The sequence below is a fragment of the Chiloscyllium punctatum genome, chromosome 3 (assembly GCF_047496795.1).
Source record: "Chiloscyllium punctatum isolate Juve2018m chromosome 3, sChiPun1.3, whole genome shotgun sequence".
NCBI classification, from domain to species: Eukaryota; Metazoa; Chordata; class Chondrichthyes; order Orectolobiformes; family Hemiscylliidae; genus Chiloscyllium; species Chiloscyllium punctatum.
In genome coordinates, this window is record NC_092741.1 from 92136406 (window position 1) to 92153737 (window position 17332).

At 40.6% G+C, this 17332-nt stretch overlaps 1 protein-coding gene across 1 annotated transcript in view; it reads left to right on the top strand.

The window, feature by feature from the left end:
* Positions 1 to 17332, top strand: part of LOC140462927 (ectonucleotide pyrophosphatase/phosphodiesterase family member 3-like) — a 146083-nt gene that overhangs the window by 48615 nt on the left and 80136 nt on the right. The window contains exons 5-6 of the mRNA XM_072556428.1: positions 7931 to 8010; positions 14466 to 14585. Of these exons, the coding sequence (XP_072412529.1) occupies positions 7931 to 8010; positions 14466 to 14585 (200 nt within the window). The remainder of the gene's footprint in view (positions 1 to 7930; positions 8011 to 14465; positions 14586 to 17332) is intronic.

The following is a 17332-nucleotide window of genomic DNA, read 5'->3' on the forward strand; positions in this document are numbered from 1 at the left end:
GCACAACACAGTAGGAAGGATGAGAAAACATGAATGAGGATGCAGAAATGATGTACAAGTTTACTTCCATTGATGAGAAACATCCCTTTTAGACGGATTGATGGATTAATGACAACAGGGTTGTTCTCTCTTGAGAAAAGTGACTAAGAGGACATTTCATGGAGGTGTTCAAAGTTGTGAAGGGTTTATGCAGAATGGATAGGGAAAAATGGTTTTCATTGGTGGAAGTATCAGAGACAGAGGACATCAATTTAAGGTGAATGGCAGAAAAACCAGAAAGTACACAAGGAATATGTTTTTATACAGTGAGCATTTATGACTTAGAATACATCTGCCTGAAATTGAAGTGGAGGCAGCTCCTGAAGAGAAATAATTTTCAGAACCACATGGAAAGGGGACAGGAGTAGCACTCGTGAAGAAGTTGTTGCTGAGATTTGGCATGGATAAAAATGTAAGAAATGATCTCTGCTTGTGCTGTAACTTGTCTCTGATTTTACATCTATTTGTGTTAAGAGTTTAAACATCAAACTTCTTTGAGCTTATGCTTCATGCTTTTTTGTTGTTTATCCAAGTTGAGTAGATGTTGATGCTGCTTCATCATGGTTCTACAAGCTTGGCTGAATGAATTTTCCACATTTTAACACTGATGTTTTGTTGACTTTGTAGAAACTTGTAAAACACTGGGCAATGAATTGGGTTCAGCGCTACATGTGCTCTTTGGGGACGAACACTGCATTTTTTGTATGCTCATTCAATTCTGTGGTGTTTTGTGCCTGATTACATTAAAATGATACATCTAACATCGTTGGAAATATATATGAAGCAAGCAGGATCATGATATCAATCTGGTTATGATGCTGATTTGATGCCAGCATGGGCATTTATAGAGCCTTGGAGTCATACAGCATGGAAGCAGACACCCCAGTCTAACTATTCCACACCGACCATGTCCCCAAACTAAAGTAGTCCCACTTGCCTGCATTTGGCCCATATCCCTCCAAATCATTCCTATTCATGTACTTATTCAAATGTCTTTTAAATGTTGTAACTGTACCTGCATCTACCACTTTCTCTGGCAGTTTATTCCACACACGAACCACTCTCTGTATAAAAATGTTGCCCTCATCCTTTTCAAACCTTTGTCCTCTCATCTTAAAATTATGCCTTTTAGTTTCCACACCCTAGGAAAAAGACCCTTGCTATTCACTTTATCTATATCCCAAATGATTTTATAAACCTCTATAAGGTCACCCTTCAATCTTCTATGCTCCACACGGAAAAAGGTCTCAGCCTATCAAGCCTATTTTTATAACTCAAGCCCTCCAATCTTGGCAACATCCTGGTAAACCTTTTTTGAATGCTTCAGTTTAATAATATCCTTCCGATAGTAGGGTGATCAGAACTGCACTCAGTACACCAGAAGAGGCCTCACCAACGTTCTGTATAACCTCAACATGACATCCCAATTCCTGTACTCAAAGGTCTGAACAATGAAGGCAAGCATGCTAAAAGCCTTCATAACCAGCCTGTCTACCTGTGACACAAACTTCAATGAATTGTGTACCTGAACCCTGTTCTACAACACTACCATTAATTGTATAAATTCTGCCCGTATTACAAAGTGTAATACCTCGCATTTACTCCAAATTAAACTCCATCTGCCACTCCTCAGCGCATTGACCTAATTGATCAAGATCTCTTTGTAATCTTAGATAACCTTCTTCATTGTCCATTATTTCACCAATTTTGGTATTATCTGCAAACTTAGTAACCTTGCCTCCTATATTCTCATCCAAATCATTTATGTAAATAGCAAACAAATAGCAAATCAATCCCTTTGGAACATCACTGGTCACAGGCTTCCAGTCCGAAAATCAACCCTCCATACACCTTCTGTCTCCTACCATCAAGCCAATATTGTATCCAATTGTCAAGCTCTCCCTGAATTCCATATGCTCTAACTTTGAGTTAATGCACCTTAAATGTGTAGTCTATGCACCAGTTGTGAGCTCTCTCAAACACGCACTGTGAACACATCTTAAGAGGTAGGAAGTAACTCACACCAATGCAATTTGAAGTGATGTCAACTGCTTGCAAGTTAGTTTTTTTTAAAATTTATTTTTCTTTGACAGCTGGTTTGTGGGTTCTTTTGAGTTCCAAAAGTCTATGGAGAGTTGTGTAGCAACTGCTGAAGGACTTTGAATGACTTCAAGACTTCTGCACAAACTAGTTGTGTTTTGGCTTCCAACCAAATAAGTCCACCATCTCTCAATATCCAATTCTATATCTGTATCTTTGTCCATTTCTCAGCTCATCTGCTATTGAAATCCTCAATCATGCCTTTGTTACCTCTTGAGTTAGCTATTCGAATGCAATTCTTGCTTTTCTCCTACCAGTGTTTACTTATCACCTCTGCGCAGGTTGATTAGATTAGATTACTTACAGTGTGGAAACAGGCCCTTCGGCCCAACAAGTCCACACCGTCCGGTAACCCACCTATACCCCTACATCTACAACTACATCTACAATTCACCTGACCTGCACATCTTTGGACTGTGGGAGGAAACCGGAGCACCCGGAGGAAACCCACGCAGACACGGGGAGAACGTGCAAACTCCACACAGTCAGTCGCCTGAGGTGGGAATTGAACCCGGGTCTCTGGCACTGTGAGGCAGCAGTGCTAACCACTGTGCCACCGTGCCGCCCACAATCTTCAGTTAACTCCGTCAGATAGCATGCTTTTAAATTTTCTCCATGACAGCTCCATGGGTTTGGAACATGCTGTCAAAGGACCTTCAGTGAACTGCTGCAGTGCATTTTGTAGATGGTGCACGTTGCAGTAACTGTATGTCAGATCATTAAAACTAGGAAAACTGGAAAGACTATTTACAAGGATGTTATCCCGACTGGAAGGTTTGAGTTATAAGGAGAGGCTGAATAGGCTGGGACTTTCTCCCCTGAAACATAGGTAGGGGGGCAATCTTATTGAGGTTTATAAAATCATGAGGGGCCTAGATAAGGTGAATAGCCAACATTTTTTCCTCTGGGTAGGAAAGTCCAAAAATAGAGGGCTTAGATTTAAGGTGAAAGGGGAAAGATTTACAAGGGATCTGAGGGGCAACTTTTTCGCACAGGAAGTGGTGTGCATATGGAATAAGCTACCAGAATAAGTGTAGAGGTGGGTACAATTAAAATATTCAAAAGACATCTGAACAGGTACTTAGGTTTAGAGGGATATGAGCAAAATGTAGGAAATGGGAATAGTTCAGTTTAGGGAATCCAGTCAGCATGGCCAACATGGACCGAAGGACCTGTTTCTGTGCTATACTGACTCTCTGACTCTAAAATGAAATAGAATTTTGGACCATATAAGGAGGTATTGGCTGGATGATCAAATGTTTGGCCAAAGGAGTAGTTTATATGATGTACTTTACAGGACCAAATTAGAGATTTAAGAGCTTAGGACATCTATAACTGAGGGCACTGCTATTGTGGTTTATTATGGTTGAATTGCTGGCAGTGTGCATGAGGTGTGTAATCTTGATTTGAGGCTTCCAGCAGTTTTAGGTGTGTGAATATAAGGTGGAATAGATGAATACTGAGCCTGAGTCCTGACTGATAGAAATTGTTCATTGCTGAGTGCAAGTTCATAGTTCCTTGAAAGTAGAATCGCAGGTAGATAGGAGAGTGAAGAAGGCTTTTAGTAAGGTTTCTTTTATTGGTCAGAGCATTGAGTATAGGAGTTGGGAGGTCATGTTGCAGCTTTACAGGACATTGGTTTGGCCACTTTTAGAATTTTGCGTGCAATTCTGGTCTCCATGTTATCGGAAAGATGTTGTGAAACCTGAAAGGGTTCAGAAAAGATTTACAAGGATGTTGCCAGGGTTGGAGGATATGAGCTAACGGGGAGAGGCTGAACAGGCTGGGGCTGTTTTCCCTGGAGCGTCAAAGGCTGAGGGGTGACCTTATAGAGGTTTATAAAATCACTAGAGGGCATAGGTTTAGGGTGAGAAGGGAAAGATATAAAAGGGACCTAAGGGGCAACTTTTTCATGCAGTGGTTGTGCATGTATGGAATGAGCTGGCAGAGGAAGAAGTGGTGGAGGCTGGTATAATTACAGCATTTAAAAGGCATCTGGATGGGTATATGAATAGGAAGGGTTTGGAGGGATATGGTCTAGATTAGAGTGGTGCTGGAAAAGCATAGCAGGTCCGGCAGCCTCCGAGGAGCAGGAAAATCGGCGTTTTAGGAAAAGCCGTTCATCAGGGATGATTTGCTTTTCCAGCACCACTCTGATCTAGACTCTGATCTCCAGCATCTGCAGTCCTCACTTTCGCCTGAGAGGGATATGGGCCAAGTGTTGGCAAATGGGACTACATTAGGTTAGGATATCTGGTTGGCATGGATGTGTTGGACCAAAGGGCCTGTTTCCGTGCTGTACATCTCTGTGACTCAGAGAGATGGGGAGTATTGGATATTGAGCAGTTTGAGGTTAATGATGCACCTTGTGGGATGTGATACCTAAGATGTATTTACTGACCTGGATCGCACAATTTAGGTTTTCTGCTTGTTCTTGGCCCTGTTTCAGTAGGAACCCCTGATTGTCATTGGGACCTTCTTCTTTCTACCTTAGTCAAGATGTTCAACGCAGCAATGAAAATCAGTGGCGCCCAATCTCTCAACATTTTTGCTATTTTCCATCTGTTTCCAAGCCAGGTTCACTTCTGCTTGATTCCCAGCTCCAGCCACACTGCATTTTTTCTTTCAAAGATGTGGGCCAATTTTAAGCTGTGCTAGTTTTAAAAAGCACTAGGATATTGCGATTATGTGCTCCATGCTGAGCTCTGCAGCCAATGAATAATGTGGTAAGCAGGCAGTGGTAGCATGTAATATAGTAGCATTTTAAATATGCATGCATTTTAAGTAACTGGTGTGGTGAATTCATCATAGTCAAGGTTAGAGTGGTGCTGGAAAAGCACAGCAGGTCAGGCAACATCCGAGGAGCAAAGTAGCAAGTCTGTTTCAGGACATAGTTGAAGAGCTTCAGGGCAGAGTTTTTACCTAGTTTTTACCTGGTGAATTAATCATGTCTTCTGATCCCCTTGCCCACCTATGAGACTATTCAATTTAGCTCCCTGAGTTTGTTACTTGTTGGCAATTCTCAGAACACACAAAATGTATTTATTTATACAGGGATACCATTGAGTATTTGAAGTAAACTGTCTAACAAAAATGCTTTAAATTTTAAAATATTAAATTTAAGTGGCTTCCATTTTGAATCTGAACCTTTCTCAGTTTATTTTAGTTTTATTTTTCAAGGTGTCATTTACTGTGTTTAGAGAGCAAACATTGATCAGAAAACTGTCATTTTTATTAAAAATCACACAACACCAGGTTAATTTCCAACAGGTTTATTTGGAGGCACTAACTTTCAGAGCGCTGCTCCTACATCGGGTAGCTGCTGAATGAAGGAGCAGTGCTCCGAAAGCTAGTGCTTCCAAACAAGCCTATCGGACTATAACCTGGTGTTGTGATTTTTAACTTTGTACACCCCAATCCAAGACTGGCTCCTCCACATCATGCCATGATTGTGATTGACTTGAGGAGGCAATGAATTATAGAACACAACATCATCACTGAAATAAAGACATGGGCATGTTACAACACCTGATGGAATCTGATGGTTTGGTCACATTTTCACAGAGCCATGGAGACTCAGTGAAACTTTAAAATGGTGGACTGAACCCAGCTCTAGAAGTCTCATCCCTCCCCATTTCCGACACTTTGATTTTTACCAACAGAAATGAGGTGGGTGTGAAGGGAACAGGTACAAATTAATAACTGGCTGTTAGTGAAGAATCTATCTCTGCCTTAAAAATGTTCAAAGACTCTGTTTCCATTAAATTTTGAGAAAAAGTATTCCAAAGACTTATCACCCTCTCTGAAAACACAAATTCTCCTCATCTCTGCTTTACATGGGCGGCCTATAATTTTTAAAAAGGAACCTGAGTTCAAAGTTCTCCCATAGAGGAAATATCCTGTCCACGTGCATCCTGTGAAGACCCTGCAGTCTTATATTCTCGATCCAACTGCTGCCTCCTCTTCTAAATTCCAGTAGATACCAATCCAACTTGTCCAACCTCTCCACGCAGAACAAGCTATCTACTCCCAAGTATTAGTCAATATATTATATCGGAACTGCTTCCAATATATTTATGAGTTTCCTTTAAATAAGGAGATCAATACTGTACACAGTGCTTTCATCCAAAGCCCTGTATAACAGCGATGTGCTATAGCATCCTTTTAGCTTTCCTAATTACATGTTGTACCTCCATAATAGCATTTACATTTTATACACTAGGATGCTTCAATGACCACTTAAATAATTATAGTTATTTAGTAGTCTGCCAAAATGGATAATTTAACAGTCAGCAAATTTAGTTATCATACTTCCACTCTCTTCATTCAACTTAATCATTTAAATTGTAAACCTTTGAGTTCCATTGAGCAGATATATAATCTGCTAATATATTATCCACTACCCCATGAGCTTTTATTTTCCACCATAAATGTTTAAAGAGCCACCTTTTCTGATACCTTCTTGAAATACAAGTACTATACATTGACTAGTTCCCCTTTTATCTAGTAGATACAGGGCAGCTCGGTGGCTCAGTGGTTAGCATTGCTGCCTCACAGCATTTGGGGCCCGGGTTCGATTCCAGCCTCAGGTGACTGTCTGTGGCGACTTTGCGTATTCTCCCCGTGCCTGAGTGGGTTTCCATACACAGTCCAAAGATGTGCAGGTTAGGTGAATTGTCTATGCTAAATTGCCCATAGTATTCAGGGATGTGTAGATTAGTGCAGGGGGAAATGTACAGTAATAGGGTGGAGGACTGGGTCTGGGTGGTTACCCATTGGAGGGTCGGTGTGGACTTGTTGGGCCAAATGGCCTGTCTTCACATTGTAGGCATTCTATGATCTATGAGATGTTGCCCCCTCAAGGAACTCTAATAAATTGATTAACATGATTACTCTTTCACAAAATTATCAGAGAACATCACCGGGACACCCGCAACAATGAACCCCATTGCCCCGTGGCCGAACATTTCAACTCCCCCTCCCACTCTGCCAAGGACATGCAGGTCTTGGGTCTCCTCCAGTGCCACTCCCTCAACACCCAATGCCTGGGGGAAGAACGCCTCATCTTCCACCTTGGGGCCCTTCAACCCCCATGGCATCAATATAGACTTCACCAGTTTTTGCATTTCCCCTTCCCCCCACCTTATTGCAGATCCAACCTTCCAGCTCAGCACCATCCTCATGACCTTCTCCACCCCCCCAGTCAATCTTCCTTCCCACCTATCCACTCCACCCTCCTCTCCGACCTATCACCTTTATCTCCACCTCCATCCAACTATTGCACTCTCAGCTACCTTCTCCCCAGCCCCACCCCCCTCCTCCCGTTTATTTCTCTACCCCCGAGGCTCTCAGCCTCATTCCTGATGAAGGGCTCCTGCCCAAAACGTCAATTTCCCTGCTCCTCAGATGCTGCCTGACTTGCTGTGCTTTTCCAGCACCACTCTAATCTGGACTCAGCATCTGCAGTACCCATTTCTGCCTTTCACAAAACTATATTGACTCTGCCTGATTACCTTGTGTTTTTCTGTTATCCTTTTATAATGTCTTTAAAAATGGTTTCTAATATTTCACTGTAACAGACATGAAGCTAGCTGATGTGTTGTTTGCTGCTTTCTATCTACCTCAGCTTTTGTTTAAATGAACTACGTTCACTATTTTCCACTATAATGGAACCTTCCTTGGATCTGAAACTCAGTTCTGAAGTCTGTTGATGTTGACAAATTAATGTATTTAAGGTGAGTTATAGTAGATGGAATAAAAGCAAGTTGATTTTCTTTATGATTTTTGGCAGGTACCTGTGGTGTGCATGCTCCATATTTGACGCCAGTGTACCCATCCAAAACCTTTCCTAACCACTACACAATCATCACAGTAAGTAGGTGTATGCAGTTTCATGACATTGGGGGCACCTCTTGTTACCTGTGTTGCTTCTTAATACTAAATGTCTGCTGACAAAACTCATGCTGACAAAATCTCCTATAATATTATGTCTCAGTCATAAGCAGCTTCACTTAGTTTGAAGAGCTGCTGTCGTCTGCATTTTCACTCTAGATAATCTTGTTTCACTTATATTTTTACACAAAAATCATCATTTTAAAATTCAAGAGCAATTGTTACGTGCAGCTTACCCAAAATACTTAAATGGGACACCAACCTGAGAAAGGTTTGCATTTGGTACAAATTGCTCGTTCCCCTTCAAATAGGATTTTGTTGCACAGAGGAGCTGCTCCAGCCCATTGTGTCTGTGAGGGACTCCGTTCATTTCCCTGTCCAGTATTTTATTACATTAAATTCTGTTTGTGGCACTGTTTCATATCCTAACAACCATCCTATGTAGTTGTTCAGAGTCAACTTTTCAAAAAGAAAACATCATTTAGGCACAAATCATCCAGTTTTCCTATGGATTTTCCTGACCCCCTGCTACAGGTGATAACATTTAGAATTCTGAAGTGGCAGATTATTTGATAGTTGGGAAGAACATTATTGAAAAGGTATTACCTCATTACCACCCCGCACCACCAATTTGATGATGAAGGCTAGTGTAATTTGCACCTTTTTGTAATGAATTTGAAGCTCCCATTCAAATAAAGGCTACAATGTGGGAGGATAAATTTGGCCAAATTACAGTCTGTAAGGAACTAAGAGTTTCACATATTGTAGTTTGGAGTTGCGGCTGGCCCAAACCAGTTGTCCCTATCAAAACTGAGGCAGTTTAAAGCAGTTCTTGGCCTGTCTGACCTTCTGGAGACACTGCTGGGTTGCTGTGGAACTGAACTATTTAAATAAATTTCCATCAACTGCAAAATGGAAACTAAATTAATTGCTGGGGTGGACACAGAATCCACTTACCTCAACCGCTGGTTCAATCTACTCATTGAAAAAAAGTATACTTAATCCACACATAAAGACTTGGGCTTGTTATGATCCCTTCACCTGCCAGTGATTCAAACATCATTGTATATTCTGACCATATTTGATTAACTCGTCAGGGAGCTGTCTTCAAATCAAGGATTTTTTTTGGTCAAGCCATTAATCATTGGTTCCCCAGGTGTTCAATACTGCTGGTGATTTTGAATGATGCTTTGCCAGTAGAGTAACATAGAAGATCTTACAGTCTCCAGGGTGGGGTTATAGGACGGGTAGGAATTGTGAGTTTCATAGACTCACTGTCACCTGTCCATATAATTGGAATATAGAATGTAAGTTAGTATAAGTTGAAATGACTTTAGTCTGTTTCAAAAGGTCTGTCTTTTCAAATGTTCAGTTCCTGTTTCTAGTCAGTTTGTAGAAATCCAAGCTCAGCAAAAGCAGCCATGCTTGTGACATGCCACATACAATATTTGTTATGCTGGGTCACATGGTCAGTATGTCATTATACCTTCAAGAGACATGCTAATGACATCAATGCACCATAGCATAAGACTTTGGATGATAAAGGTCTTATAACAATTTTAAATGGGATCATTTGAAATATGACTTGCTACTGGTGTTCCCTGTTGTAATCTAATATTTACATATGATAGTTAGCTGCAATAACTTTTGTTGGATTCTTCAATACCACAGTATCCATCCACCTTTCTTATAACATAAGCATTGCCACATGAAGTAAAATACCTTGCTGGAGATAAAATCATATCAGTTTCTTACTAACACTTAAGAGTATACAGAATAAACCATGCTTTGGAGGTGCAGCATAGGTAGCAGGTTAGGGCAGTAGGAATTGGATATGATATATGTGAGAGTTAAGCAGCTGAAGTACATTTCCAGACCTCTGGGCAAGTAGCCAATCAGTCATCCATCATTCATGACTTTTTACAAACTGTTTAGTTTTAATTTTCTGATCTCTTTCAAACAATCAGTACACTTCAAAAGTAGCACATTCTAATGTAAAGTATTCAAAAGTTGTATGAGAACTATTTGTCATTATAGAAATGCAATTTTGTCTTTGTTTCTTCAACTCTTTCTCTCCTTCCATGTAACAGTCATTCATGACTCAAAATGTCTTTCTTTTCATTGGATTAAAATAAAAATCAGGCTCTGTGGAATTGAAATAAGGCAGATGAATGCGTAGCTGGAAAGATGGTGCAGAAGGGAGGACATTAGGCTCCTGGACACTGGGACTGAGGAAGATGGCACCTGTCCAAGAGCTGTACCTGAATAGAGCTGAGACTGCATTCCTCATGAGGCAATTTACAAGTGCTATTGGTGTGGAGTCGAGGGGCTGGTGAAATCACTTAGCAGGGATGCAGGAACCAAGAGACAATATTAGAAAAGATTATCATGATTCATAAGGTACTTGGAGATACAGTTTGAACTAGCATTAAGAGTAGCAAGTTAATAGGTGATATCAGAATGAGGAAGGCAGAGATGAAATATAAATCAGGGTTATTGTGCATGTATGTGAATACACAGTAAATAAGATTAGAGAGTTACAGGCACAGATTGAAATATGAAAATATGACGCTATTGAGAAAAGTGATCTGGCTCACGGAAAGGCAGTACTGGGTGTTGAGTTTTCATGTACAAGTTGTTCAGAAAAAGTAGAAAAAGAAGGAAAAGAGGAGGGATGGAATATTGATTGAAGAATGTTGCAGTGCTTAAGAAAGGGTGCCTCAAAGGGTTCAAGGTCAGAATCAATTGCTACATGTAGTCTATAGAGCAACAACTAGTGGGAAGGATGTGGAGGAACAAATGAGCAGGGAAATTAGAGGGATGCCAGCATTATAAAGTAGTTATAAAGGGTTGACTTCAATTACCCAAATATAGACAATGATACTGGTAGAGTAAGGGGCATTGAGGGGCAAGTTTTCTTAGTTGAGTTCAGGAGAATTTCCTACAGCAGTATGTGTCCAGTCCAACAAGAAAGGATACACTTTCTGAGCCTGGTCTTTAGATATTTAGTAGGCCAAGTGGCTCAAGTGTCAGTGGGAGAACATGTCAGAGACAGTGATCGTGGTTAAGTAAAGTTCACAATAAGGATGGACAATGACATCAGTCAACCCAGATGGAAATAAAATCTGTTCAACAGAGAGCTGACCTCAATGGGACAAAGTCAGAGCCGAGAAGGGCAAACTAGAATGAGCAGTTAATAGGAAAAGCATTAACTGCACAATGAGCTACTTTCAAATGAGCAATGATATGGGTACAGTCCTCATACATTCCCTCAAATGTGAAAGTTAGAACATACAAACACAGAGCTTGCCGAGAAGGCAATGAAAGTAGAAATTAAGATGAAGAAGAAAAAAATGTACTTAGGGTAGATTTCAGTTGGATAATACATTTAAGAACTGAGGAGAATACAGCAAGCATATAAAAAGGTTCAGAAGGCAGGTAGATAAAGCAAATAGGAGAAGCAAAGAGGGATAATGAGAAAAGGCTGGCAGCCAATACAAAGAGGTGATCCGGAGTCTTCTTTAGGTATATAGATAGTAAAAGAGTGAGAAAAGGAGGCTGAGCACTGATTAGAGAGTAAAAAGAGGATTTACACACTGAGTCAGGGGGCTTGGGTGGGATGTTGAATGAATATTTGTATCTGTCATTACTGAAAAGAAATCTGCTTGGCTCATTGTGATATGAGACAACTCTGTCACTAGGAGGGTTGATAAGGAGGAATTGTTGAAAAGTCTTTTGAATCGTAAAATTGACAAGGCATTAAAACCAGATGAGATGCATCCAAGAATAGTGAAGGAAGTGGCAGTGAACCTGACCACAATCTTTTCATCTTCTCAAGAAGAGGTGCCAGAAGACGCAACTATAAACATCATGATCATGCTCAAGAAAAGTTGTAACAATAAGTTCAGCAATTGCAGGCCAGTGAATTTAACTTCAGTGATAGGAAAGCTTTTAGAAATAAATTTTCAGTATAGAATTAGTACTCACAAAGGAAAAGATGGGTCAATTAGGAAGAGTCAGCATGGATATCTGAAAAAGAAAATTGTGCTTGACCAACTGGCTGGAGTCTTTAAGAGGACAAAGCAGACTTAATAACAGAGACTATTGATATGGTGTACATGGACTTCCACAAGGAGGAAAGATATAGGTCTTGAAATAAAAGACATTTAAGCAATGTCGATATAAAATTAGTTATGATTGAAAACAGAAAATAATGGGTTAAAACAATGACTGCAGATGCTGGAAACCAGAGTCTAGATTAGAGTGGTGCTGGAAAAGCACAGCAGTTCAGGCAGCATCCGAGGAGCAGTAAAATCAACATTTCGGGCAAAAGCCCTTCATCAGGGATACAGGCAGAGAGCGTGAAGGGTGGTGAGATAAATGAGAGGAGGGTGGGGGTGGGGAGAAAGTAGCATAGAGTACAATAGGTGAGTGGGGGAGGGGATGAAGGTGATAGGACGAGGTGGGGGGAGGGTGGAGTGGATAGGTGGAAAAGAAGATAGGCAGGTAGGACAAGTCATGGGGACAGTGCTGATTTGGAAGTTTGGAACTGGGGTATGGTGGGGGAAGGGGAAATGAGGAAACTGTTGAAGTCCACATTGATGCCCTGGGGTTGAAGTGGGAGCGGCGGTGAAGGAGGCTCAGGACCTCCATGTTCTCGGCAGAGTGGGAGGGGGAGTTGAAATGTTGGGCCACAGGGCGGTGTGGTTGATTGGTGCGGGTGTCCCAGATATGTTCCCTAAAGTGCTCTGCTAGGAGGCGTCCAGTCTCCCCAATGTAGAGGAGACCGCATTGGGAGCAACGGATACAATAAATGATATTGGTGGATGTGCAGGTAACAGAAAATAATGGTCAATGAATATTTTATGGCTGAGAGTAAGTTTGTAGTGGAGATCCCCCAGAATCACTATTGTGCCCCTGCTTTTCCCAATGCATTGTAATAATCTAGAAATTGGTGTGCACTGCACAGTTTCAAAATGTATAGATGACTTGCAACTTGGAAGAATTGTGAACTGTGAGGATAGTGTGGAGCTCCAAAGGGACATCGGCTGGCACAAAATATAGGTCTATCAACCTCCTGGATTCACTCTGGGCAATTGAGGCAACTTACCATTCTAAGAAATCGCTAAGCTGGAAGAGGTCATTGTAGAGGGGTGAAATGAGCTCTAGCTAAGATAAGTCACTTTTTAAAAGAAACATTAGTTTCCACAAGCACAGGTTGTGGTCATCTGTCAAAACATTTTGGATAGAGGACTTGGATACAGTTAATGGTAGGGCCCTGGGGACTGTTGCTGAACAAATACCTAATTCCTTGAAAGTGGAATTGTAGGTAGACAGGGTGGTGAAGAAGGCATTTGGCATACTTGCCTTTATTAGTCAGTGCATTGATCTAGGAGTTGGGACGTTATGTTGTGGCTGCGCAGGACATTGGTTAGACCACTTTTAGGATACTGCATTCAATTCTGATCTCACTGCTATAGGAAAGATGTTGTTATTGCCAGGTTTGGATGATTTGGGCTAACGCGAGGGGCCGTTTGGGCTGGGGCTGTTTTCCCTGTAGCGTCAGAGACTGAGTGTTGACCTTGTAGAGGTTTGTGAAATGATGAGGGGCATGGATTGAATGAAAAGCTAAGGTTTTTTTTCCAGAGTAAGGGAGTTCAAATCTAGAGGGTATAGGTTTAAGGTAAGAAGGGCAATGTTTTCATGCATAAGGTGGCAAGTGTATGGAACAAGCTGCCAGAAGTGGTGGTGGAGGCTGGTACAATTACAACATTTAAAAGGCATTTCTTTGGGTATATGAAGAGGAAGGATTTGGAGGAATATGGGCCAAATGTTGGCAAATGGGAGTAGGTTAGATTAGGATATCTGGTCAGTGTGGATGAGTTGGATTAAAGGATCTATTTCCATGCTGTATAACTGTATGACTTTATGACCGTAAACAAACAACGATTGATGTTATTTCACGGTTGGGCTGTGAGAATGTGACTGGCTTTACTAGTGTGACAAGTTGTGCATCTCAAGTACAGAATGCACGATACTCATCACATTGAACCTTTAGGTTCCCCTGAAGTGAGCAAGGCAAGCTAATTTCTTGTTTAAGCATTATATTATTTCTACCTAATAATGCTAGCACTTTCAGGGTGTGGTCCAGTTAGTCACCACTCTTTCCAAATAACCTTGTGATTCTTTTCAGTCTTCGCTTCAAACTCCTAACCACCTGATGTCGAAAAAAAGAGAAAGGTTTATCCACATTTCTATCTGAATTCATTTATTAACTACCTTAAAGTTATAGTCCCTGATTGTCAACCTATCAGTCACTGGAAGCCAGTTCTCTTCATGTATTCTCAACTGTTCATGATCTGAAATGTTGTTTTCAATTCTCATTTGTTAATACAAACGTCAGAATGGTCTTGTGCTATTAATTTTGATTTCAGGGTCTATATCCAGAATCTCATGGTGTAATTGGCAATCGCATGTATGATGTGGACATGAATGCCTCTTTTAGCCTTCGAACAGAGGAGAAATTCAATCCCCTTTGGTACAAAGGACAGCCTGTGAGTATTGAACTCAATAATATTTTGAGTATCAGAACAGTAAAATTGATGGTGTAATACACAGAAGGGAATTTAATTTCCTCTTGTTGGAGGGGTAGTTATTTAGTCAGGCAGGAAGCTGACAGGGAGCACCAAGGAAAATCTGCTCCTAAAGAGAGTGGTTGAAGTGTATGGCATGGATGCATTTACCAGAAAATGAGAGTACATTATGGTGGAGAAGGGAATAGAGGCTTACAATGATTGATAGAGATGAGGACACCCATGTGGAGCATAAATGCTGGGTTTCCCAACCAATCTCTCATGCTGTCTCTCATGTACTCGCTCTCTCTCTCTCTCTCTCTCTCTCTCACGCACACACATACGTGCCAATCAATTTCTCTCACTCTCATACACACACGCCAATCAATTTCACTCTCACAAACACACATTCCAGCTAATTTCTCTCACAAACACGCACATTTTTTTGTGGTTTACATCCAATATAATCTTGCGTAAAGAAGAAATGTACATTCAGTTGACATTTTGCACGGGGACTGCATTCACTGGAACCCAGTGTTGAACAGTTCCTGAGGTCCTCTGAAACTTTAAGGATCAGGCTGGTACTTGGACAGGATCTGGATTCCCTTTGACAGCAGACAGCAAGAGCTGACACCTGAAACTGTCCAATACTAGCAGCTAAAGCAATGTCTGCTCTCGAAAAACACTCTGTCTTCATCAGGGACTGCCAATATATCTTAGGAGAGAAGTAACTGAGAGGTTTTACAGCTTCCAGGGTGGGTGATGCTAGAAAGGGTGGCAAAAGTGTAGCTGACAGTAAATCACATGGGTGTGCCAGCCTTCCATGATGCTGTATCCACAAAGTGGGCCCCGAGTGTATGTACATGATGGACCCACCTTTAGCTGACCATGGGAAAACTCAATAGGATTTGTTGAGCAATTGTTCCTGATGCAGTGAGTTCAGTTCTGGTCATTGCTAGAATTACTATTCGTAGACATTTAACGGTCATCGTTTGACCACTAACTACCACCTCCCAGTGATTAAGCTCTGGGTGAAATTGTGAGGGCCAGGGGTCTCTGTAATATTGTTGGTCTTGGTATTTACATAATCTGCTGATGTAAGGAAAGGATAATTCAGCTAAGAAACCTCTTCCTGTGGCTTCATCTTGCCATAGGGCTCAGTGACTAAGACCATGTGACATTACATCACTTCCTGTGGTAGTATGTCTTATTAGCATATTGCACAGTTTAAATACCCCTTTACTGTTGATTCCATCTCCAACTGTACCTTCTCCCTCCAGAGGAGCGTGAAATTCTGCACCTAACATCACGGAACAATTCAGTGGCTTGGTTTGTGCAGAGATAATGCAACGACCTTTCAAATGACACAAAATATTCTGTGTTACTGGTTAAATATTAACTCTGCACCATATCGACATGTGCCTTTTTGTTTCTACTTAATTGCTTATCCCAGTTGACAGTGGTTTCTGATTGTGGGTGTAGTGTTAAATTTTGTCACTTCTTAAAAGTAAAAATGTTCATACTGTACTTATTTAGTTCCCATCTCCACATCCTCTGTATCATGCTCCAGATGAGTGGGAAGGTAAACATAACCACATTTCTTGGCATCTGCTAATGTGAGCAGAATTCTGTGCCTGAGCGATCAAAAACTGGTTTTTAAGTCTGCAATTTTTTTCTGCTTGTTGTGTGAAGAAAATGTGCTCAAGTCGAATTGAGGAACCTAAATCTCCAGTACTGGCATTGTTTATTCTTTTAATTCAAAATAGTTGTCACATGACGCCTGAATCTGCAATGATTCTAAGTTTGTGTTCGCATTAGCTGCTTTGGACACAACGTAAGGGATTTACTTCAATTCACTTGCAAAACAATATCACTGCTTGTTATTCTTTGTCAGCTATCATAGTGAATCCATTGTCTCCATGCTTAAAGCATTTTCAGTTAAAATCAATTTTAACAGCACTTTAACAACATGGTATTCCCTCTCTAACAAGAGGATATTCTATCAGATGACCAGTTTAAAAATTATCCAATCATTTCAAGTTCAGCTTATTAAGGCTGACCTTATTTGACTTGAGAATTAAAGTCAACAATACCAAAAATATTCCAGAAAATATTACAATGCAGCAGTTCCTCTCATGATGCATTTCATTCGTAAATTCTTTCTCCCAAGGGAATGATAAATAATTTCAATTTGTAAAATACTGAAAAATGCCTGTTTCCCTCATTGAAATAAAAATTGGACACATGAGATATGCATAGCACGTTGCTAACACTAATCAGAAAAAAAATCACAAGGTAACACATAGGTCATCTTTACATTTTTGGTATTGGCCATTTTTAATTTTAGTTCTTCAGGTTGAATTTTATATATGTGTATGCATTGGTATCAGTATTGGTTGACACAGCTGTGAACATATTTGACAAAAATGACAATGTTATTTGATCCTCTTGTGATACTTGAAACATTGATCTAGCATCCTGTAAAATAGGAACAATGTCCTGTCTTTATTTTTATCCACTCACAAAATGTGAGTTTTGCTGGCTAGGCCATCAATTATTGTCCATCTCTAGGGTAGATAAGAGTCACTTACATTGTTGTGAGTCTGGAGTCACATGTATGCCACACCAGGTAAAGATGGCAGATTTCCTTCCATAAAAGACATTAATGAACTGGATGAGTTTTTCCAACAATTGAAAATGCTTTCATGGTCATCATTAGACCCTGAAAT